The following is a 25,899-nucleotide window of genomic DNA, read 5'->3' as shown; positions in this document are numbered from 1 at the left end:
CCTCCAAGGATTAGATTTGATATCGAGGAAAGGTTAAATCTCTCTCTCTCTCGAAATAAATCGATCGTTTCGTTTCATCGTAACGATATTTATTCGTTCGCGGCGAACAATGAGAAGCGGCGCCCGCCATTTTGTCCTTCGATTTACGGGGATATAAATAAAGCGCAGTCCATCAAAAAACAATTAATCTGGAAGGCAATTATTTGCCGGATCAGTGTCGAGGTTTTAAACATTAATCAAACTCGAGGAAAGGGTGTACGAGCTTCCACCTCGCCAATTAGAAAGAGAGAGAAATATATACTTTTCCATTCTTCTTATTGAATGATAACTGATTCGGATCACTGCTCGAGAAGGTGACGGATTAAGTATAAGAAATTCCATTTCTTCCCAAACAATGATCACCCGAGAAGCAATGTAATCGAGTTTGGAAAAATTATTTTCCAAATTTATACTTGAATTTAATTTTCCAAATTTATACTTGAATTTAATTTTCCAAATTTATACTTGAATTTAACTTTCCAAATTTATACTTGAATTTAACTTTCCAAATTTATACTTGAATTTAATTTTCCAAATTTATACTTATTCATATAATATATAATAATATATATATATATATATATATATATATATATATATATTCGAATAATAAGTCTTATTGAGGAACCAAGTATTCCAAATCATAAGGCTAGAATAATATACAAGATTCCAATATTTTTATGATTGGTTGATATAAATCACTTTATAATTAAGATTTAAAAAAATTAATTTTTATTTTTAATTTTGAAGATTAATAGTTTTATATTAACTTAAAATCTTTAAAATTTACAAAATTTAATAAATATAAAATAAAAATTTAAGATTTTTAGCTAAAATTATTTTGCGTTAAATCTTAATAAAGAGTTAAATTGTAAATTTAAAAATTGAAAATTAAAATTTTTCTAATACTAATAATAAATAAAATTATTATAGTTTAAAATATAAAACATTAAATTGCAAATTTAAAGATTAATTTATTAATTATAATAATTTATAAAAAATTTAATGTAATAAAAAATGAAACATTAAATGAAAGAAGTATAAGTGCAAAATATCTATGATATATATATTTATTATCTTTGTCATCAAGAAAATTGTTTTTATAAAAATTTATTTTTAAGAATACATGTTTTAAAATAATATAATTTCAAATTATTAATATTCTATAAAAGTATTAAAAAAAATAAAACTCAGTTATAAGTTTTAGCTCTAACTATTATAAAAATTAAATTTCATTTAATTACAAAAGCTAATAAAATTAAATATATTGAATAATTAAATATTAATGTTAAGAATGTATATAATTGATATTTATTATAAAATATAAACTTGAAATTTTGGATATTAAATTTATTTAAGAATCTAATTAATAAAAAATAATTAATTGAATATAAAATAATTATAACAATAAATATATTTTTATTTAAATAAAAATAAAAATAAAAATAAAAATAAAAATAAAATAAAAATAAAATAAAATGAATTAAAAATTGTTGAGCATGCTAATAATTTTTTTAAAGTATAAAATTTATTTGCATAAAATGAAATATATAATCTATTTGCAATTAAAAAATATAAAGTTCATGAATTAATTTTAGTTATTGAAACTATTATATAAATTGGAATGAATTTAATTAATAAAAAAATTTGCTTTCAATTTATTATTTCATAGGAATAAATTATTCAAAAATGAAAAGGAAAAGTTCCAATTTTTAAAAAAAATATAATTTGAATTATAAATTTAACTTTCCAAATTTATACTTGAATTTACATTTGCCTTAATTCATTAGCTAAGCTCGCCTATTCTCCTCTCCAACGTTTTCTCGATTCTCTCGACCCTCCCCCTCCTTTTCTTCTCCTCTTCTCGCCAAAGTGGAAAAGGGAAACGCGAGTTGCCAGCTCACGTGGGTAGGTCAGTCGGGTGTGGATATAAATTATTCTTCGGCTCTATGCTCTTCGCTCTACGTATGCATTTAATTGTGACAACGAGATTGATCGTCGGTCGGCCAGCTACGCGCCATTAATATGACTCGCGGGACACGATTTACTCGACGAGGATGATAATAATAATAATAATAATAACAATAGTAACAACAACAACAACAATAATAAGAATAATAATAATGGAGAAACAAATGTTAACGCGGCTGCGCCCATCGAGTGCGGGCGCATCGTTGAATTAAGTATTATATTTAAATGGTCGGTGGAGGAGCTTGTTAACGAGGAGGCAGACGACAGGAGAGGGTTAACGAGGCGGGCAACACGCCCACGCGGTTTTTCAGGGGAACGGCTCGAATGGCTGTTTCTGAGAAGGAGAGGAGGGGGGAGAAGGGGAGGGCAGGTGTCGCGCGCCAATTTTGTCGCGGAACTGTAAATTGAATATCGATCGAGACCGTTTCGTTGTAATGGCTTCGTCTATTAAATCGAACGAATTGTCAAGTTTCCTTTTTCTTATTTCATTCTTTCGTGGAGATGGTTGATACGAGAGACGAGATTGAATGGTGAGTTTCGAGGATTCTTGGAAGATTGGAGGATCATAATAATGATGAAGAAAGGGAAAAGATACGTTTTATTTTGAATCGTTGAACTCGTTGCAAGATTCAATGGTTCAAGAGTTAAAATAATGATACAATGATTAAGAAAAGAATTTTGGAATTGTTGGAAGATTCAATGGATGAAGGATTAAAAGAATATAATGATTAAAAAAGATAAAAGAAATAAATTTTGAATTGAAGATTGATGGAAGATTCAAAATTAAAGAATTAAAATAATAATATAATGATCAAGAAAAGAAACGAATTTGGAATTGAACTTGATGAAAGATTCAATAGTTAAAGAATTAAAATGATCAAGAAAAGAAAATTTGGAAATGTTGGAATTTGAAGAATGTTGAAAATTTGGAAAAGAAAAAGAATTTGGAATTGTTGGAAGATTTAAAGAATTAAAATAACAATATAATGATTAAAAAAAGAAACGAATTTGGAATTGAATTTGATGGAAGATTTAATGATTGAAGAATTAAAACAATAATACAATGATCAAGAAAAGAAAATTTGGAAATGTTGGAATTTGAAAAAGAATGTTGAAAATTTGGAAAAGAAAAAGAATTTAGAATTGTTGGAAGATTTAATGTTTAAAGAATTAAAATAATAGTACAATGATTAAGAAAAGAAACGAATTTGGAATTGAACTTGTTGAAAGATTCAATGGTCGAAGAACGAAAGAATTAAAACAATAATACAATGATCAAGAAAAGAATTTAGAATTTGTTGGAAGATTCAATGAATTAATTCATTCCTTCACATTTTAATATTTTACAATTAATTATTCATTTATATCAAAAGAAAGAAGGAAACTTATGTAACACCCTAATAATATTCTTCACAAGATTAACAAGTAAGATAAACTAAAAAGAAAAAATCAAAATAATCCTGGCATGGGTAGCCATCTTGCTTTTCTAGAAGCGGATGAAAGAAGAAGGAAAAGTTGTCCGGCAATCAATCAGCCGATAATTTCAACGCAGGTGACAGCATCCTGACAGGAATTTTAATAACGAGCCTCCTCCTCCTCCTCCTCCTCTTCCTCCGCCATTTAGAGCAGCCTATTATCGATCGAGGCAACGTCTCAATCCATCCCTTCTCGATTGATCTCACCCTTCCCTCACATCCCTCCATTCTACTTTAATTTCTACTGTTGCATTATTCGAACTTGGCTCGAAATTATCTCGAAAGACGTAATAAAATTAACGACTTAATAAAATTGCTCGATCTCTTCGCATCTTTTGGATCATTTGTTTGTTTGGAATAATAGATGGAAGTGAATTTCTTTGGAAAAATTCGAAGGAAGAATGAAAGGGAAAGGAAAGGGGGTGGTGTAATCGAGGAAAGATATTTTGTCTTACCGTGCATATCGTCGGCGTCTGTCCATGGATTTTGCTGCTATCGAGAAACTCGGGAACCTTGGACGCCTCTGATTGCAAGTGAGTCGTCCTGGGGCACAGAGGGGACGAAGTAGGAACGTTGCTTGGATTCGACACGTGGCCGGTGGGCAGTTGAGTGCCGAGGGGGAAATCCGGCCTGTAGAACCACGTTGGCCACTGAAATTAATAAACATTTCCATCGTGAATTGCAAGTTTTTTAAAATCTCTTTAAAAATTTTACGAACAAGTTTCAACCGAATTGAATTCTCAAGCTGCTCTAAAAATCTCCGATTTTTAGAATACTGAATCTCTAAATCGTATATCCAAGTGACGAAAAAAAACTGATCAATTTACCATCGAAATCTTTAGAAAAGAGAAAGAGAAAAAAAAGGACAGCCTCTCCGTGTCAAAAGACACTTTATCACCGAGATAAACTAAAGAAATAAAAAAAAACTCGTACAATCTCCAAACTGATTTCCCTATCATCGAGATAAACCGTATCGTCGAGGAGACATCGTCGAGGAAAAAAGGGAACCCGTCAAACTCGCTTGCATCCAAATATCATTTGCCTGTCGTCGAGCGCGAAGCAGAAAAGAAAAAGAAAAGAGAAGAGGAGGAAGAAGAAAAAAGAAGAAGAGGAGGAGGAGGAGGAGGAGGAAGAAGAAAATACGCGTCGTGAAGATAAAGCGGAGAAAGCAGGCATTAGTGTCACCGAGTGAATATGAACCTCCCCAAGATAGATGACACACGCCCCTGACCCTGTAAGAAGGGGTACCCCCGTCGAGGTCACGAGGAATGCGTGTGGTCCATTGTACGTGTATACATTCTGCTTTATAAAGGAGGTGGAGGAGGGATGGGTGGAGAGGAAATGAAAAGGGAGCCACGATTATGTTCACCGTTCACCGTGGTACGTAAAGACCTTTTGATCGTCGCGACGATCCACGGCGACCCACAAATTCCACGACGGTTTATTCCCATTCGACAAAATGGCTGAATCGGGGTTTGATCGGGGCGAGATACGATGATACAAGCAAGCCTTTTGTGTTTTTCGATTTTTCTTGCCTTTTTGCTTTTTGGAGGGAAAGGTTTATTTTCGTGGCTAGGCGGATATTGGTTTTATTTTTATTTCGAGAGAAATTTGAAAGATAGGAAAGTTAATTTAACATTAAGTTAAGGAGCTAGAATTTCTTAGAGCACGAGTTTTGAGCACAAGTATTCGTTCCAAGCGAGAAACAAAGATAAAGGGATCGATTAAAATATGGTTCAAGGATTTTTGCTTGGTAAGATTTTGTCCTTGCTAGGAAATTTTGCGAATAGAATTTTGGTCTTTTGAGAGAAAAGTATCTAAAATCAAATGAGAGGTATTAATTTCCTGATACTTCATCGCTTCGAAATCACCTTTTGCCAAGGAAAGAATCTGGTGGTTTATACTTGTAGCTAGAGAATTTTTAGTTTAAGTAGAATCCTCCGATTTTGATTATATTGATCACCTTTCTTATTCGAAAGAAATTTTCTTAAATCCTCGATAGAAAATTTCAAAGTATCTAAAATCAAGAAAGAGATATTAATTTCCTGGTACTTTGCCGTTTCAAGGATTTTTGTCAAGAATTTCTGCTGACTTGGTAAGATTTGTCCCTGCTAGGGAATTTTGCGAATATTAGTTTTTTGAAAGAAAAGTATCTAAAATCAAGTGAGAGAAATTAATTTCCTGATATTTCATCGTTTCAAGGATTTTTGTCAAGGATTTCTGCTGGCTTGGTAAGGTTTTGTCCTTGCTAGGGAATTTTGCGAATAGAATTTTGGTTTTTCGAAAGAAAAGTATCTAAAATCAAGTGAGAGATATTGATTTCCTGGTACTTTGTCGCTTCGAGGATTTTTGTCAAGGATTTCTGCTGGCTTGGTAAAGTTTTGTCCTTGCTAGGGAATTTTGCGAATAGAATTTTGGTTTTTCGAGAGAAATTTTCCCAAATCCCGAATAAAAAATTTAAAAGTATCTAAAATCAAGAGGTATTAATTTCCTTCATCGCTTCAAAGATTTCTGCTGACTTGGTAAGATTTTGTCCTTGCTAGGGAATTTTTCGAATAGAATATTGATTTTTCGAGAGGAAAGTATCTAAAATCAAGTGAGAGGTATTGATTTCCTAGTACTTTGTCGCTTCAAGATCACCTTTTGCCAAGGAAAGGATCTGATGCTTTATACTTGCTTATAGCTAGGAGATTTTTAGTGGAATCCCCCGATTTTGCGAATATCGATCGCGTTCTTTCTTATTCGAAAGAAATTTTCTCAAATCCTCGATAGAGAATTTTCAAGTATCTAAAATCAAGAAAGAGGTATTAATTTCCTGGTACTTCGTCACTTTTTGCCAAGGAAAGGATCTGGTATATACTTGCTTATAGCTAGGGAATTTTTAGTTTAAGTGGAATCCCCCAATTTTGATTACATTGAATATTGATCGCGATCCCCTATGGAAAATTTCAAAGTATTGAAATCAAATGAGAGCTACGATCTCGTACCAGTTTTTCTCGAATATATATTCGTTCTATTGCATTTCTTTCCCAATTGGCAACTTAAATTTCACATGTGTTCCCATATATATATATAAATATTTCCCACACAAAGGAAATAAATAACATTTTCTAATAAAACTTTACTATTCATTTCACGACATTTCACACTCATTTTTAAGTAGACTAAATATAATTTTTTTTTTTCAACTCATCTTAAAAATTCGTGCAATGAAAAGTTAAAAATACTACTACAACTCCAAAATCGTTTCGTCAACGATTTTTGCTGCTTCGAAAGGAAACTTTTATCCCATCACTTATATACAAAATTTCGCAAATATTGATACTCGGAGAAACTCCAATCTCCAACACAAAATTTCAAATTATTATAAAATCTTTTCTTTCAAACCTGATCCGAATAAATTAAAAACATTCGTTCCGAAACGAAAGATGCGATATCGTACAAAAATACCATTGCTAAGGTGGCTTCAACGACTCTCGAGTTGATGATCGCGCCCGATCCGGTCCTCAGATATCCGGATCCATCCAGGCCACGAGGCCTGTTACGTCACCGCGGCGCGATAATACATCGGGCGGGTTTCGGTTATTTCGAAGCGCGAGGATGGAGGGGAAAGGAGGGGAGGGATGGAACGGACGTTTCGGACGGCGGTGGTCTGGCGAATGTCTCTTGTCGCTGGCTACGCGGGAGTTAACGGCAAAACCGAAATAACAAACTACTAAAGCCGGTTGAGTTAACGCTACTTCGCCACCGAGGTTTCACTCCTCCGCGCTTCTGTTATTTTCTGTTTACCACCGCCATTCTGTAAGCATCGGGGATCCGTTTACACGCAACCGCGGTAACGGAAATCGGCCGACCTTGCCCCAACGATGCTTTCCGGTGACGAAAGCATCTCCTTCGCCGGATCCAGATTCCACTTGCGATTCTTTCTTCTCTTTTAGATATTTCTCTCAATCAGCTGATATTATTTAATTTTAACAAGAGTCTTGGTAAGAGAAATTGATTAATTAATTAAGAATTTAATTTTTGAAAAATCGGCGATTAACAAGAGTCTTAGTAAGAGAAAATTAATACAAATAAAATTGCAGAAATCGATTAAATTAAGAATTTAATTTTTGAAAAATTAACAAGAGTCTTAATAAGAAGAAATTAATACAAATAAAATTGCAGAAATCGATTAAATTAAGAATTTAATTTTTGAAAAATCAGAGATTAACAAGAGTCTTAGTAAGAGAAAATTAATACAAATAAAATTGCAGAAATCGATTAAACTAAGAATTTAATTTTTGAAAAATCGGGGATTAATAAGAGAAAATTAATACAAATAAAATTGCAGAAATCGATTAAATTAATCAGAAATTAAACAAGTGTAAAGAATATTCGTATTTTTTAAAAAGAATCTTCTAGTTAGTAGGCCAGAAAAAATGCAAGATCAATTTCGTGATTGAAGGAGACAATATTTCTCTCAATTAACTGGTATTATTTAATTTTCGAAAAATTAACAAGAGTCTTAGTAAGAGAAAATTAATACAAATAAAATTGCAGAAATCGATTAAATTAAGAATTTAATTTTCAAAAAATTAACAAGAGTCTTAATAAGAGGAAATTAATACAAATAAAATTACAGAAATCGATTAAATTAAGAATTTAATTTTTGAAAAATCAGAGATTAACAAGAGTCTTAGTAAGAGAAAATTAATACAAATAAAATTGCAGAAATCGATTAAACTAAGAATTTAATTTTTGAAAAATCGGGGATTAATAAGAGAAAATTAATACAAATAAAATTGCAGAAATCGATTAAATTAATCAGAAATTAAACAAGTGTAAAGAATATTCGTATTTTTTAAAAAGAATCTTCTAGTTAGTAGGCCAGAAAAAATGCAAGATCAATTTCTTGATTGAAGGAGAGAATATTTCCCTCAGTCAGCTGGTATTTAATTTTTTTAATAAATTAAGAATTTAATTTTCGAAAAATTAACAAGAGTCTTAATAAGAGAAAATTAATACAAATAAAATTGTAGATATCAATTAATTAATTAAGAATTTTTTTTTGAAAAATCAGGGATTAAAAAGAGTCTCGAGGAAATTAATATTATATAAATAAAATTGCAGAAATCGATTAAATTAAGAATTTAATTTTTGAAAAATCGGGAATTAATAAGAATCTTAATAAGAGGAAATTAATACAAATAAAATTGCAGAAATCGATTAAATTAATCAGAAATAATGAACAAGTGTAAAGGACACTCGTACTTTTTAAAAAGAATCTTGTAGTTAGTCTGATCAGAAAAAATGCAAGATCAGCTGATATTTAATTTTTTTAATAAATTAAGAATTTAATTTTCGAAAAATTAACAAGAATCTTAGTAAGAGAAAATTAATACAAATAAAATTGCAGAAATCGATTAAATTAATCAGAAATAATGAACAAGTGTAAAGGACACTCGTACTTTTTAAAAAAATCTTCTAGTTAGTCTGATCAGAAAAAATGCAAGATTAATTTGATTAAAGGAGAGAATATTTCTCTCAGTCAGCTGATATTTAATTTTCGAAAAATTAAGAGTCTTAGTAAGAGAAAATTAATATACAAATAAAATTTAATCAGAAATTGAACAAGTGTAAAGGACACTCGTACTTGTTAAAAAGAATCTTCTAGTTAATCTGATCAGAAAAAATGCAAGATCAATTTCTCGATTAATTAAATACAAACTGAAATTAAGAAGATTGATAAATAAATTAAATTCTTAACTGAGAATCGCAGAATTGAACACGGTTCAGAGATTGAACAAACGTGAACGTTTCACCTTCCTTTAAAAGGAAAGTGAAAAAGAACGTACGAATTTGGAGAGGATTGGCGTTGTACGATTTTCGGAGGGAGATTTATTCGCGGCACGGGAGGAATTACGTGGCACGATGCACTATCTTCGGTCGGCCGATCGTTCGTAGATCACGATTATGATGCACGTCGCAGAGGGGGACGCTGATTAATCGGAGGGTAAATATTTTTCCAGATCCCGACAAGTTGCACGCGAGATGCGCGCCTACTTTGGTTGCTCTACGAGCACAGCGTCGCTGACTCGGCCTGCCTGGAATCTGAAAAATTCCACGCTCCTCCCCTTAAAACCCTCGTTGCGAACGCAACGAAAATAGGCCGCGTTACACGTGGCTCGAATCGTGGGATGTATCTTCACCTCCCTGTTTTTGCTCGACAAAGATGGCTTCGACGGTTTCGAAAAAAGAAGAGGGAGAGAGAGAGAGAGAGAGACGGAGAGGAAAAAAGGAGTCGCGACGTGATGTCATTGTTGCCAGGTTAAAGTTAGAAGCGAAACGATTGGAAACGATTTAACGACGCCTTTATTGCCGTGTAATAAAATTCACGGCGATGCATAGATCGGCCAGATTTGTCGAGAGTTTAAATCGAGTCACCTTCTTGCAACATTTTCACCAACAAACAACTATCGTCTCTTCCTCTTTTTTTAATTTCCTTTCTCTCCACTCTCAAAGATTAATCGTATAATTAACAAACTCTATACTTTCCTGTAACGAAAAATATATAAAAGTTAGTATGATATTAATATTACGTTTTAACAACCGTGCAATTTGTTATCGAGTTAAATATCGATCTCGATTTTTCAAGGGAATTGCGTCTAAGTGAGAAAGAAAGTGGAGATCGATCATCATCCCTCGACTTTTCCCCGATTTTTCAAAATCCGTACGTACGAGGAGGAATCAATTTGGCGGCGTGTACCGATAACCGTGCGCAACCGTGCAATCTGTCCTGCCGTGTAATTACGCCGTGGGCCAGCTTAATGGTTCTTAAGCGACGAATATCGATCACTGTGCAAGCGAGGGAGAGGCGAGGCTTGCCGCCGGCTCGAATCGGCTCGACGGACCGAGTGGATAAATCATCGAACAATTTGACCCGTTTAATATCCCGTTTTTAAATCGAGAGAGAGCTCTCTCTCTCTCTCTCTCTTTATCCAAAAAAATTTTTCTTCGTCGGTGAATTATTGCACGTTCGAGTTTAGTTTATCAATAATATTTGGATTATATATGAATTGAAGATTTTCTACGAGCAAAGAAAATAGCAGAGATAAAGAAAAATTGTTGCTATAATTAAATAGCGTTGGATAAAAATTTGATTAAATTTGGAAGAATGATTAGGATGATCAGATAAATTATATTCTTCATTGATAAATTATTGCACATTCGAGTTTAGTTTATCAATAATATTTGATTATATATGTTTCGAATTGAAGATTGAAGATTTTCTATGAGCAAAAAAAAATATCAGAGATAAAAGATAAAAAAAAATTATTGCTATAATTAAATAGCGTTGGAAAATTTGATTAAACAAATTACAAATATGAATTTGGAAAAATGATTGGGATGATCAAATAAATCACATTCTTCATTGGTGAATTATTGCACATTAGTTTATCAATAATATTTGATTATATGTATGTTTTGAATTGAAAATTAAAGATTTTCTACGAGCAAAGAAAGTATCACGAGATAAAGAAAAATTGTTACTATAATTAAATAGCGTTGGAAGTTTCGAGTTTGATAAAAATTTGATTAAACAAATTACAATTTATAAAATACGAATTTGGAAGAATGATTGGGATAACATAAATCAAATTCTTCATTAGTGAATTATTGCACATTAATTTATCAATAATATTTGATTATATATGTGTTTCGAATTGAAGATTAAAGATTTTCTATGAGCAAAGAAAATATCAGAGATAAAAAAAATTGTTGCTCGTATAATTAAATAACATTGGAAGCTTCGAGTTAAAAGTTTGATAAAAATTTGATTAAACAAATTACAAATACGAATTTGGATGACATAAATCATATTCTTCATTTGTGAATTATTGGCGATTCGAGTTTATCAATAATATTTGATTATATATGTGTTTCGAATTGAAGATTTTCTACGAGCAAAAAAAATATCAGAGACAAAAGATAAAAAAAAAATTATTGTTCGTATAATTAAATAGTATTGGAAGTTTCGAGTTAAAAAATCGGTCGAACAAATTACAAATACAAATTTGGAAGAATGATTGGGATGACATAAATCATTTAAATTATTGCATATTCGAGTTTAGTTTATCAATAATATTTGATTATATATATGTGTTTCGAATTGAAAATTGAAGATTTTCTACGAGTAAAGAAAATATCAAAGATAAAAGATAAAAAAAAATTATTGTTGCTATAATTAAATAGCGTTGGAAGTTTCGAGTTAAAAGTTTGATAAAAATTTGATTAAATTACAAATACAAATTTGGAAGAATAATTGGGATGACATAAATCATATTCTTCATATGTTGCATATGTTATATATGTTTCGAATTGAAGATTTTCTACGAGCAAAGAAAATATCAGAGATAAAAGATAAAAAAAAATTATTGTTCGTATAATTAAATAGCGTTGGAAAATTTGATTAAACAAATTACAAATACGAAAATGAAAGAATGATTGGAATGACATAAATCATATTCTTCATTGATTGCATATGTTATATGTGTTTCGAATTGAAAATTGAAGATTTTCTACGAACAAAGAAAATATCAGAGATAAAAAAAATTATTGTTCGTATAATTAAATAGCGTTAGAAAATTTGATTAAACGAATTACAAATACGAATTTGGAAGAATGAACGCGTGATCGAGGATAACGTTTACGATAATCGATTTTTCTTGGAAACGATTCGAGAAAATGCTTGATCGGTTGCAAAGTCTGCACGTAATAAAGTATTCGTTGCAGCGCGCTTAATCACCGGCGTCGTTAAAAACCATAGCCCGCAGATGGTTGAATAAGAAGCTCGATGCTTATCTGAAATTCTAATAAACCGATCCTTCTTCTTCCGAGGCATATATCGGGACCACTCGTTTCCTAATCTGTCCGAAACAATGCTCCTTTCCAACATTTTAAATTGAAATAATCAAATTGCTCAGCTCAGCTTTTTGTAAATCCAAAAAAAATCTTCGTAGAACTTAAAGTCGATTATTATACATAAAATCGATCGAAGAATTAACGTTGCATCAATCAGTGAAAAATAATGATCGAGTATCGTTGGACAAAAAAATATTCTCCTTCAGAAATTGTTTTCCAATTGCGAAATTGTTCAACATCGTGAGACACAGGCGTTGAATCCTCGGAGAGACTCGAGTGAAAATTATAGCCTTTCCACCCTTTCCACTCCTCGTGCATTCCCCGACTAATTGCGAGCTTTATCGAACGTTACGCGACAGCCAACAATTTTCGACGCTACAACCAACCTCGTGAGCTTTCGACTATATAACCTATGCAAATCTCGTGCTGATGGTGCGTCTCTCTCATCCGAACGGGGTTCGTCGATCTCAGGCGAAGGGAAAACCGTGATCGATCTCACGGAACGATAATGTCGCGCAGATTGCGTCCCACGGACATTTCTTCTCGTCGATCATGCGCGAGATATCGCGCATACCGTGTCTTTTCGTTTGTATTTCGAGGCGAGCGTGCAGGGAGACGGAGAGGACGAGACGTTTCGACTGAGTCATTTGAGAAAGTTTTTCGAGATGCAAAGTATATATATATATATATAGTTTGAAGATTCGAGTAATTACGAATTAAGAGAGGAATTTGTATACCGATTGAACGAAATTTTAATATTACTTGGTTGATTTCGATCTACGATCCATGAATCGTGGAAACGACTTGGGTTCATCGACCCTCGTTCGCCCTGCAAACACGCGCCGTGTATAAGGGACATTGAGCGTGTCATTTTCACGGCGATACCACTATCTTCGAGATCGAGGAAGCGGCCGTGTGAATGCGTCGATTATCGATTTTATTGATGCGTTGAAAAATGACCAGCGAGATTCGATTCGAGACGATATTTTTTTCTTTCTTTTTTTTTTGTTGTATGAAAATTTTCTGTCCGTGAATTCAAAGATCGAAGGGTATGGATTTTAATTTATTCTTGGATATTTATTTTTATGTGGATTAATCCAAATATGATAGCATTAAAATTATTTTCGAAAGTTTGTAATATTTACTCGATCGAAATTACACGATTCTTTATGATTTTTAGCGCGAGATTATAGCTTCTTTTTTAAAAAAACAATTGTAAACGGCAAAACGAGCGACAATTGGCTAATTTTTGTAGAGCGTTGTGAAAGTTTCTGAAAAGAATAACAAATTGTTCTCTTTACGGGTCAGTCGCCATAACTATAATGGTTTCGACGTTCATTTAGGATTTTCATCGACGTCCATTATCCAGATTATCCGTTTCTCGTTATAATTCAAAGATGAATTTTGTGTGAAAACTTTAATATTATTTCGAGTCTCATTTTTAAGATCCTGAAACCACCTCCCATTGACAGAATCTTCATCGAATGGCCTACTAATATTTCCTTACGCTTCAACCGCGCTGTAATCCAATTTAAACTCGTACGGTAACAATATTCCAAATTCGTTAGCTTCTCAAACAAACATTTAAATGAAATGTAAAAGTGAAAATACGCAGTTGATTGTCCATTCGTTCATTCTAAAAATGACGATAACTTTTATATAATTAATTTTTACGTATGATATTTCGTTCCGAACGAGCTCTTCTTTATAAGAAAAAAAAGTTTTCGCTGGCACGAAAGAAAACCATCGTTCCTTAACCATCTCGGCCGGCGGACGGGCGAAGGTCAAACGGTGGGTAACAAGCATGAAATTCACGAGACAAAAGGAGGACGGTGCAACGGTGCGCAACGCAGCGACACGGTGACACTCGCCGGTTACGGTTTTCAGTCGGGCTAAACGGCCGGTTAAAAGCTGGGTTTATCTGATGACGTCGTCGCACTTGCGCGACACGCTATGCGCCGCCCACCTATGTACGTAATCCGTGGCCGGACGACAACAGCGTCGCACGCGCCGCGACAACGAATTAATTCTTTTCTAACCTGTAACATCGTACAATTCTTACCTCGCTTTATCGCTTTTAGAAAGTAGTAATACGAATCTCGAGTGGAGAATGCTGATCGATTGATTTCTACGAGTCGAATATTTATAAAAAGTACGCCTTACTTACTGAGATTGAAGGAAGGAAACTGAGATATCGCATAGGGAGACTCGAAACGGACGAGAGCTCGAGTTTTCGTCGATTCCACGTTTAATGAAACGTAGAGCAGTGATGAAAAATTGAAAAACCATAGTCGAGTGTAACTTTATTCGAGAGCTTGAGAAATAACTGTAAAAAGAAAAGGAAGGACGAAGGATTCATCCGCTCTACGTCTCTCTCTCTCTCTCTCTCTTTCTGTCTATCCTCTCTCTGTCTATCTCTTTCTATCCGCGGAATGGAGCCGCGCGCAGGCCAATGCAAATTATTCGCGATAATAATTCAAAGCGGCGTAAATCTTGTCTCGACGGAAGAAATAAAAAAGAAAGACAGAAAGATCGACGTTTCCCCGCGCGAGAACGTGATTATTATTGGCGGCCGAGGGGACGCATGGGAAAATTGTAGCGCCAGCGCCACAGCCAGTTCCTCGTCACCTGCGACGAGTCGGGTGAGTCATAGCACCGTAACTGCGTATCCGTATCTCGGGGAGGGGAGGGGAGGGGGAACGAAGAATTTTCTGGCGAAAGGCGCGAGCGGTATTCGCGGCTTATTAACGCGTTGGTCGCTCGGGATATATATTACGCCCATTAAGGCCTATTCGACCGTGCGAATAATTCACGCGGCAAAGGTTACCAATACGAGAACCTCGTCGAGCGCGGATAGAACTCAGCCAATGGTGGATCCGCCGTTTCCGGATCTTTTTCAGCATTTGAATGCACGTTACGAGGGAAAACTTGAGATTGGATGGACGGGGATTGGAAGTACTGAGATGTTGGGATTAAACGTGTACAATATATATCGAGAGGGATATTAGAATGAAAGATTTTTACAAATATATATATAATAATTGTTACCAGGAAATTTTATCGTACGTAAATTTTGATTAAAAATTAAATATTAATCGCACGTGTCGAAAATCTATATCCAAACTTTTAAGCTTCCTGTTTTAATAATAGCAAAGGAAAAAGACTATCACTTGGTTCCTCGAAATTTAAAATATTTCAAGAGGATCAATTAATCTCCAATCTTTCTTGATCAACCAAGAAAAAGAAAATCCTTGCAAAGGAGGAAAAGAGATACAACACTCGACGTTATTTATCAAACTTATTTCTCGAGTGAGACGATTCGACCGAGGAGGAAGAGCCTCGTATCGATCACGTATCGTTGTTACGTGCCGCTTTTAAATAAGAAATGCGTTGTAATACAGGGAAGGGAGGAAAGGAAGACAGAGGAAAAATGAAAAAAAAAATCCGATCCTCCGGTCATCGACGATCCTCCCCTAGCTATCCCTCGCTTCGTTATTTACCATTTTATTCATTATCCTTTCGTCGACGCGAAAGGGGAGGGGGGCGAGTGGGGTGGTTCGCGGGAATTTTCTCTCTGCCTTTTACCGTACGCCACGCGCACGCGGATTAATATTGCAACCCGAATGAAATACGCGGAAGGGTGGGCAGAATGCAGAATGTGAATTAAACAGCGGGATTGTATTAATGTTTTGTTATTTACGGACGCTTTAACGGGGATGGGGTGGAAACGTTTGACGTTTGGGTCAGAGAGGTATCGCTCTCTCCCCTTTAACGAGATTCCCTTTTTCTTTTTTTTTCATTTCCTTTCGCTTTTCTTCTAAAGATCGAAGGTGAGAAACGTTCGAATCGAATTAATTATCTTTTATACGTGCTCTCTTTCTTGAAATTTATTATATATATTCAATTCGACATTCAACTTGGAACATTCGCTTTTGAAAAATTGAAATTAAAGATTATTTCAACATAATTTTTACAATTTAGAGAAATTTCACTATGGATTGGTTTGAGGAGAAACGTATCGATTTTCTCATCAACGTTTTATTATATACATGGTGTAATAAAAATTGCCAGATCACGAATGGCCCGTTGTCTGCAACTGCAACCCCCTGCTAACGAGCTGTCGTCGCCGTTATTTCCCCATAAGTCCCTCGATACCTGTGCTCACCGATCAACAAACTAAGTCCCTTTCCACTTCTTCATCGAATTTATTTATTGTCAGTTAGAAAAGTAAGGATTCAGAATTGAGGACGAATTCTAATTACAATTCAAATTCGTGTGTATACATTTGTCCTTAATTTCAAAATATATACTTTTGACAGAAGATGATACGAATATTATAAATATTCTTCGATGAAATTCCTTAATCTGTTTAATTTCGAAAAATCTTACAATTAAATGATTCTGACAAACTTTGAAAGGGGGAGGAAAGGAACTAGAAATTCTTTCAGAAAGAATTACCGAGGCATAGTTTTAGACATAAAGGAGGGAACTAAAAATCGTTCTAGCATTGAAGTCAAATAGATAGAACTTATCTCTGATCAAATATCCAAAGATATCAATCGATCAGAGGATCTTCGACTGAGAGAGATAGAGCATCAGTCTGATGATCTCTTGCAATCTTTTCGTGACGAAAATAATGAATTATAAAAGATGAGAATAAAGATATTTCATATTATATATAATTTTTATATACAATTTAGAGAAATTTCATAAAACTCTGACTGGATGGATTAGTTCGAGCAGAAACGTATCGATTTTCTCATTAGACATAAAAATAAAATTAAAAAACGATTCTAATATATATCCACATTAAAAATATATTTTATTGCCCATATAAATTACAAAGAGGAATTGGAATCTTAATTCTTTTATCTTATCGACAGCATTTATAGATTATAGTTTACCTTGAGCAGCAACAATAATTACAAATCTTTTATCAGCAATCCCTTGATTTCATACAATCGTGTTACGAAGTTCACCACCGATTCCTTAAACCAGAGAGAGAGGTTGCAACCCTTGCTTCTGTCTGGAGGGGGGAGAGTGAAGCAGCAACAATAATTACAAATCTTTTATCAGCAATCCCTTGATTTCATGCAATCGTGTTACGAAGTTCACCACCGATTCCTTAAACCAGAGAGAGAGAGGTTGCAAGTCTTGCCTCTGTCTAAAGGGAGGAGAGTGAAGCAGCAACAATAATTACAAATCTTTTATCAGCAATCCCTTGATTTCATACAATCGTGTTACGAACTTCACCACCGATTCCTTAAACCAGAGAGAGAGAGATGCGCAGCCCTTGCCTCTGTCTAAAGAAAGGAGAGCGAAGCAGCAACAATAATTACAAATCTTTTATCAGCAATCCCTTGATTTCATACAATCGTGTTACGAACTTCACTACCGATTCCTTAAACCAGAGAGAGAGGTTGCAACCTTTGCCTCTGTCTGGAGAGCGAAGCAGCAACAATAATTACAAATCTTTTATCAGCAATCCCTTGATTTCATGCAATCGTGTTACGAAGTTCATCACCGATTCCTTAAACCAGAGAGAGAAAGGTTACAACCCTTGCCTCTATCTAGAGGGAGGAGAATGAAACAGCAACAATAATTACAAATCTTTTATCAGCAATCCCTTGATTTCATACAATCGTGTTACGAAGTTTATCACCGATTCCTTAAACCAGAGAGAGAGAGGTTGCAACCCTTGCCTCTGTCTGGAGGGGGGGAGAGCGAAGGGTGGAGAGTAAAGGGTCCAGGAGACAGAGAGATCCGGGGGAAAAGGGTATCTGTTGTCATGGTCCCTGATGCTCCATTATTGATTAAAGATGGCTGGCTGGATGGATGGATGGATGGGTGGGTGGGTGGGTGGAGGGGGGTGGAGTCGTGACGCCATTTTAATATGCGCAATTATAATGTGTACCCACAGCCCTGGGGGACGGTGTGGAGGGGGGGAGCGAGGTTGTTGTGCCGGCCACCCCTGGCTTCTTCGGCCCGCCTTTCTTTGTTTGCCCCCTGAATCAGAGGGGAATCGCGTAATTGAGGAGTTAATTAGGACACGTCCCGTGCTTTAATTGGGTTCCACGTTTCTCTCCGCTTCCACGCCTCTCTCTCTCTCGCTTTCTCTCCGCGTTTGCGTCCTCCGTTTTCGCGCGCGATCTCAACAGGTTGTAGGGGTGGATGGAGGAGTTTTATTTTTTTTTTTTTGTGTATAACAAAATTTGGATCTTCGCCAGAAATAACGAAACAGTCGGGGAAAAGCGTAACAAGTATGAATTAAATAAAGAGAATATAAGAGAATTTATTAAAAATTTGCTGTATGTTTAATGCATGTTCATTGATTAGTATGTATTCATTTGTTTTAAATGTTGTGTATAAAGTATTCTGGAATGGAAATGGACGTACGGAAGATTTTATTTTTGGACGAAATTTGGACTTTTGGATTTGAAATATCGTACACTTGAGATTAATGGAAAAAAGATATTTGAGTTCAAAAGAATTTATTAAAAATTCGTATAATATATATTCAATGATCATATTTACAAGAACTAAAAATCGTTTCAAAATAAAAAATAATGGCTCTAGGATTTCGATTTTTTCGAAAAATATCGTAGAAATAAAAAAAAATCTTTATTTAAAATAAAATCTTTATTTAAATATAAAATTTATTAAAAATTCGTATAATATATATTCAATGATCATATTTACAAGAACTAAAAATCGTTTCAAAATAAAAAATAATGGCTCTAGGATTTCGATTTTTTCGAAAAATATAATAGAAATAAAAAAAAATCTTTATTTGAATATAAAAGAATTTATTAAAAATTCTCTGTATAACATATATTCAATGACAATATTTAATACATGAATCTAAAAGTTCGTTTCAAAATAAAAAATAATGGTTCTAGGATTTCGATTTTTTCGAAAAATATAATAGAAATAAAAAAATCTTTATTTAAATATAAAAGAATTTATTAAAAATTCATTATACGTATAATATATATTCAATGACCATATTTACATGAATAGTACTAAAAATCGTTTCAAAATAAAAAATAATGGTTCTAGAATTTCAATTTTTTCGAAAAATATCGTATATACGAAGAAATAAAAAAAAAAATTATTAAAAATTCTCTGTATAACGTATATTCAATGACTATATTTACATGAATCGTACTAATATTATCGTTTCAAATATTACATAAAAAATAATGGATTTCAATTTTTTCGAAAAATATCGTATACACCAAGAAATAAAAAAAAATTTATCAAAAATTCTACATCTATAATGAACGATATTTAGTACACGAATCGTATTAAAAATCGTTTCAAAATAAAAATAATGGTTCTAGGATTTCGATTTTTTCGAAAAATATCGTATACATGAAGAAATAAAAAAAAAAATTATTAAAAATTCTCTGTATAACGTATATTCAATGACTATATTTACATGAATCGTACTAATCATTTCAAATATTACATAAAAAATAATGGATTTTAATTTTTTCGAAAAATATCGTATACACGAAGAAATAAAAAAAAATTTATCAAAAATTCTACATCTATAATGAACGATATTTAGTACACGAATCGTACTAAAAATCGTTTCAAAATAAAAATAATGGTTCTAGAATTTCGATTTTTTCGAAAAATATCGTACACACGAAGAAATAAAAAAAAAAAATGAAAACGTTCAACGAAATATCTCATATTTAATAGGAACTGAACGTAACTCCCACACATAGGATCCCACTCGTAATGAAAAAGGAAACCCGGAATAATAATTGCGAATAATAATCGAAGTGTATCGAGCGAGCTCGAATTGGCACCGTTTTCCAGGAAATCGTGCACGGCCAATCAACCGTACGTCCGGCCGATCGTCCGCGAAGGGACGATGTCGAGAGGGCGGAAGACGCAAAGCGGCATCGGTCGATCGAAGGAGGCAGCAGCTCTCCGAGCGAAACGGCGCGCGCGGCACGTGCGAATCGTACACGCGTTTCCCTGCACGCGTTCAGAATGCACGGGGTCGGCATGCTTGCGCTCGGAAACACCTGTCGTCACGCGTCGATCGTTAAAGCGCGTTTAAAGTGCTCGAGTGGATTTTCCGAGATATCGAATAAATTCGAGACTAAATTTATCCTGACCCACTCTACTCTCGAGTGTGTTCAAATACATTCTAGAGAAAAAAAAATTCGATTGTTAAGATTTGTATCGAATGGAGGAACGATCGAAATAGAGAGAGAGAGAATAAATTAAAGGAGAACGTATAGAAAGCGATATCCCCTTACTTTTTTATTTTTCCAAATGCACGAACGAATCGATCGAGGAGAAAAAGAAAAATACCTCACCTCGAGTATCTTATTATAAAAAGAACGACTTTATACGGTGCCCGACGAATTAATTTCCTATCGCGGTGCTTCTAATTACAGCGAAATCGGCGGAAAGCAAGATAAACGAGTCAATCGAAAAAACACGGAGCGAGTTGCGCGGCGAGGGACACGAAATTAATAGTATCCATGCCCGAGAACAAGATCGCGAGATTATCGGCCGGACCCGTTTAGAAGCGGGGGTTTTTAACAACGTCACACGCGATGCCGCGATCGTTCGGCGTAATAATTATGTACCGTTCCCGATACCGAAGGTAAAGGGGTATCATGCGATATTATTAATGGAATTTATTGCGAACGAAAATTTTAATCTAGCCGCGTTAACGAGTTGGGATGGGAGGGGGGTCGAGTGGCGGGATTAATCGACGGTTACTGAATTTTAAATATCGAAAACTGCCACTTGCGATTCGTGATCGCTCTCGAATGGGAATTAAAATTTTCTGCAACGCTGGCTGCTTGTTGTTCTTTTCGAGGAGACTTAATTGGCTGTAGTAGTTACGTAACAATTACTATTGACCAAACGTGAGTTTATATTAAAGAAAATCTATCTTTTATAACATCTGATATTGATTAAACTTGGAGTAAGATGCGAAATTATTGTTTTTTTTTTTTTTATTGTTGTAAATTTGCACGATAATTTGTAAGTAAGAAAAAAAAACGATGTTGGAGAGAAAAAAAAAAGATTGCCGAAACCCGGGATTGAACCGGGGACATTTAGATCTTCAGTCTAACGCTCTCCCAACTGAGCTATTTCGGCTCGAGAGGTTAGGTTTCCAATCCGGTATAAATACGTCATGTGTACAATCGAATACACAAACAAATATATACTCAACGATTAAGAATATTTTAACACGTAAATGAATTAATTTCGTGACACGATTGATTCAACGTAACTTTAATGACTCAATTAACCTTATGATAAACATGCCATTAAACAAAAATAATAAAAGAGACACGAGACGAGACGTAATTTAACCAGGATTCGTTAGAATTTCCCTCTTAATAATAGCTAGAGAATTAGGATTCGATAAAAATCGATATTATCGTATACGCAATCTATCACGGACGAGAGAGAGAGAGAAGAAAAAAAGAAACGATTTAACGATTTCTACACGCTCGTTAAATCACGAATTCGTCCATTCGATGGATCTTCCCATCTCTATCCGCGGAATAACCATAAAACTCGTTACTCGTCCTCGCTTGAAATTTAAATTCCAATCGGTTGTTGCGCGCCTCGCGCCGTAGATAAATGTGGATCTTGTGCCTATGCCCGATGTCTAACGCCGGAATTATCCGGCATTACGTACGCAATTTAGCAGCGGTTTTAAAGGACGTGCTCGCGGTAATGACTTTTCAGAAACGCCTCGTCGGGTTGACGTTAAAAGCGAACGTGTATACATCCAGTGGAACGAGTCAATCGAAGAACACACCTCCCCCCTTTCCTCCTTGTGTTTAAGACCGCGAGACAGGTCGCGGCGAGGGGGTTATATACGAAATTAATAGTGTCTATGCGCGGGAACGAGACGAGAGCGAGGGGGGCATTATCGTCCCTCGTTTGGGCATTGGAAGCGTGTAAAGGCATGATGCAGAGCCGAAGCGGCGCGGTCCACCTCAAAGCGACGATCCACCATTGCACGGACACGCCAGGGGCGCAACAGCTTGATACATCGTTACACGCTGTTCCTTCCATGTGCCCTTCGATCTCTCTCTCCCTCTCGATCCATTTCTTCGTCCCTCCCATTAACCCCTCGCCATTTCTCTTTATCCTCGTCCCTCGCATTCGCCACACCGTATCGATATCCCATATACGATCTTTCTTCCCTCGTCTCTTTCTTATCTCCGTCCCTCGATTCTTTCTTTCGCGCCTGCTCGTCGAGGAGTGAAGTAGAAGGAGGGGGAAGGGGGCACAATTTCTCCGCTCCCTCGACCTAAGCCGAAACTCGGCTCGCCGCTCTAATACGATCTCACGATCGACGGGGCGACGAGCGCCGTAAAGCTCGGTTTTACACCAGCCGCCCACGCGATTCCACCCGCTCCTTAAATCCTCCGGCTACACCGCGCCTCCGCGGGGATCGCAGACAATGTCGCGACCAACACGCACCGTTCGTCCCCCGGCGGGGAGATGAAGTCGTTTCTGGCCTGAATCAGAAATTATTATATTCCGCGGTGCAAAAACACTTTTCGTGCGCTCTATGAATTTTATATTCGCTTCTCTCTTATTACTTTTCTTGCTCCTTCGAGATGCGTAAGTTTTTCCTTTTCTCTTTTTTATCGACTCGTCAATTCAATTGTTACGTATATCTATCTGTTCTAGAAAGCGTACACTTCCTTGTATTCCTTTTTTCTTATTGTTTGTAAACTAGCTTTGATTTTGTTTATTGAAATTGTTTGTCTTGATTAATCTTCGATCTAAAATTAACCGATACGCAGGTAAATAAAAATCGAAACGACTTTTTCGTTGGACGGAAAGGAAGAAGAAGAAGAGAAAAAAAATTGGACAGCGGATGAAAAATCTTGGCGGGAATAATAACAGGCGTTTAGCCAGGAAACAAGCGTCGATATCCGCGGCTCGGGTTCCGCGAAAGGGCGGGGGAAAAATATCGACGCGTTAAATCGAGCACCGCGGGGCGATTCGAGGCGAGGAACCGGCAGAGACACCGGTGCTTCGTGTTTTATGGTGGCATCAATTACTTTAATATTCGAGCCCTCGTAATATCGTGGCGAGCACTCGTGCGCAGGCGCGCGCGCACGGCCGTGGCTAGGTGTCAGCGATCGTAAAGAGGAATCGCGATCCTAAAGCAGTCGTTTCGTGCCTTTGTAAAGTAATCGGCGCAGCCTTGCCAGCGCTAGTCGGATTATAATAATGTTTACCATGCGACTATGACTCGGCGCGCGTTTAATGGCCCCATAAAGAATCACTGGGTCGTGTTTGACCAGCCACCATATCTGCTCGTTATGGTGAGAAGCGGCCGTCCCGGCATGAAGAATCGAGATCCTGCTCGCGCGTTCAGTAACCGCACTTGTCCTTTCAAATTGTCCCTCCTTTCCCTTTGTTTTCCTTCGTGAGAGATAAACGTTGGCAAAATTCGTGGACGAAATATCGGACGGACGTTTTTTTGTTGTTTTCAATTAAATTTAATGTGGGCAAGCGCGCGACCATCGTAACCTCTACTCTACCACTCTGCAAATGTAAACAAACAGATATCGAAGGTTAAAACGCGACAGAAACAAAGTCGAAATTATTCGAATCCAAATCGTTCGTGCGATGATCGTAATCTCTACTGTACTATTTTACTTGCAAACGTAAACAAACAGATATCGAAGGTTAAAACGCGACAGAAACGAAGTCGAAATTATTTGAATCGAAATCGTTCGCGCGACGATCATAACTTCTACTGTACTATTCTATCTACCTGCAAACGTAAACAAATGGATATCGAAGGTTAAAACGCGATAGAAAGAAAGTCGAAATTATTCGCGCGACGTATCTCTATTCTACCATTCTATCCACCTGCAAACGTAAACAAACAGATATCGAAGGTTAAAACGCGATAGAAAGAAAGTCGAAATTATTCGCGCGACGACCGTAATCTCTATTCTACCATTCTACATATTTGCAAACGTAAATAAACGGATATCGAAGGTTGAAACGCGATAGAAAGAAAGTCGAAATTGTTCGAATCGAAATCGTTCGCGCGACGAGGCATTCGATGTCACGGGGGTCAAGTTGTACGAGAAGCGTATCTCCTCTAAATAGCATCAATTACTTTAATGGCGGTGATCATAATGTCGGCGATCGCTGGCGGGTCGGTAGGTGTCAGCGATCGTAAAGCGTGGTAGTGGCTCAGCCGGTAACCGAGCGTTCCGTGTCTTTGTAACATAATCGGCGTCGGTGTGCAACGTTAGCCGCATTACAATAACGTTTTCGATGTACGCTTACAGCGCCGCTATCTAAGTGGCCTCGTAAAGAATCAATGTAACGTGCATTGTCCACGATGCTCGAACGTTGCAACCCGCTTTTCGAAACGGCCGGATGCCGTTTTGCGGAAAAGGATAAGATTCCATTACGTCCTTTGGAGATGTTTTTATCGAAAAGACTGTTTAACTTTTTCCAATACATCCATAAAAGCGTTGTTCGGAGATAAACCGTTTAACTGCGATTATTTTTCCTCACATGTACGCTCATTCGTTTAATAAAAACCTGAATAAGATAAAGAGTACGCGCGCTATACATCGATCGAATTCGGCGATTAGTCGCGCGATATCGATTTTCGGATCTCGTTTGTCGCGTCAAATATCGGAATGGAACGTTAATATCGTTGTTGCATCGCGAATATAATATTTTGAAAGAACGAATCGATTGCGAAATTACCGTTACACCGGAAACTTTTTCTTAATTTCGAAATTATTTGAAATTCCTCTGGGTTTATGGGATAAAAATGTGCGCGATTAACGTTAAACGAGCCGTTCGGAAGAGGACGTTTTACCGGCATTCCAGCCGATACATTTCCCTGGAAAGGGACACGTTCTTTCATTATTAACTGTAAATGGAATTAAGCCGGTTAAGAGAGAAAGGAAGTCGATGGATAAAATCCAACAACATTTTTCAACCGTGAAACGACTTGCCCGATGTTTTTATTTCTCCAACCTATGACAGTGATCAATAAGACGCCAGTTTTTACCGTGTCATTAATACCGCTTAATCAGATATCTTTAAAGCGATAATGCGAGCGATCGCTCATTAATCTTTTATTGTACAGATCGAATTACTTTTTTAAATACTTTATATTCCTTTCGATATTGCGAAATACATCCTGTCATGTACATTTTTCTTCTTTTTTTTCCTCCCTCCCATTTCTAATTCTTTCCCTTTACGCAAAACCACGTAAAAGTACATCGATCATCGATCGATACAAATTTTTTTCTACTCGATTTCAGAGAACAAAAAAAAAGGTAGAGAAGTATAATTCACTTCGAAGAGAAGCTATCACCCACGGACAAGCACTCGCTCCCTTGAAGAGGAGCGTTTAACGAGCGGTTAGTTAAAATCGACACGCAGAATCGTGACACGCGTTCGCGTGATCTCTCGCCACGCGATAGCGTTCGATAGACAGACACGAATGCGTGTCTAT

The 25,899-nt window shown here is 35.8% G+C and overlaps 1 protein-coding gene and 1 non-coding gene across 3 annotated transcripts in view; both read right to left on the bottom strand.

Moving 5' to 3' along the window:
* The window catches only part of LOC102656661, a 362,183-nt gene that overhangs the window by 326,364 nt on the left and 9,920 nt on the right, over positions 1–25,899 (bottom strand). For both annotated transcript variants that reach the window (XM_026441174.1, XM_026441173.1), the window contains exon 2: positions 3,941–4,135. In XM_026441174.1, coding sequence (XP_026296959.1) covers positions 3,941–4,135 — 195 coding nt within the window. The remainder of the gene's footprint in view (positions 1–3,940; positions 4,136–25,899) is intronic.
* On the bottom strand, positions 21,452–21,524 carry TRNAF-GAA. Its single transcript has one exon. It is a non-coding gene; the product is annotated as a tRNA-Phe (tRNA).

The sequence above is a fragment of the Apis mellifera genome, linkage group LG6 (assembly GCF_003254395.2).
Source record: "Apis mellifera strain DH4 linkage group LG6, Amel_HAv3.1, whole genome shotgun sequence".
NCBI lineage: Eukaryota > Metazoa > Arthropoda > Insecta > Hymenoptera > Apidae > Apis > Apis mellifera.
The sequence above is the reverse complement of the archived record's forward strand: the minus strand, read 5'-3'. Positions and strand labels throughout refer to the sequence as shown.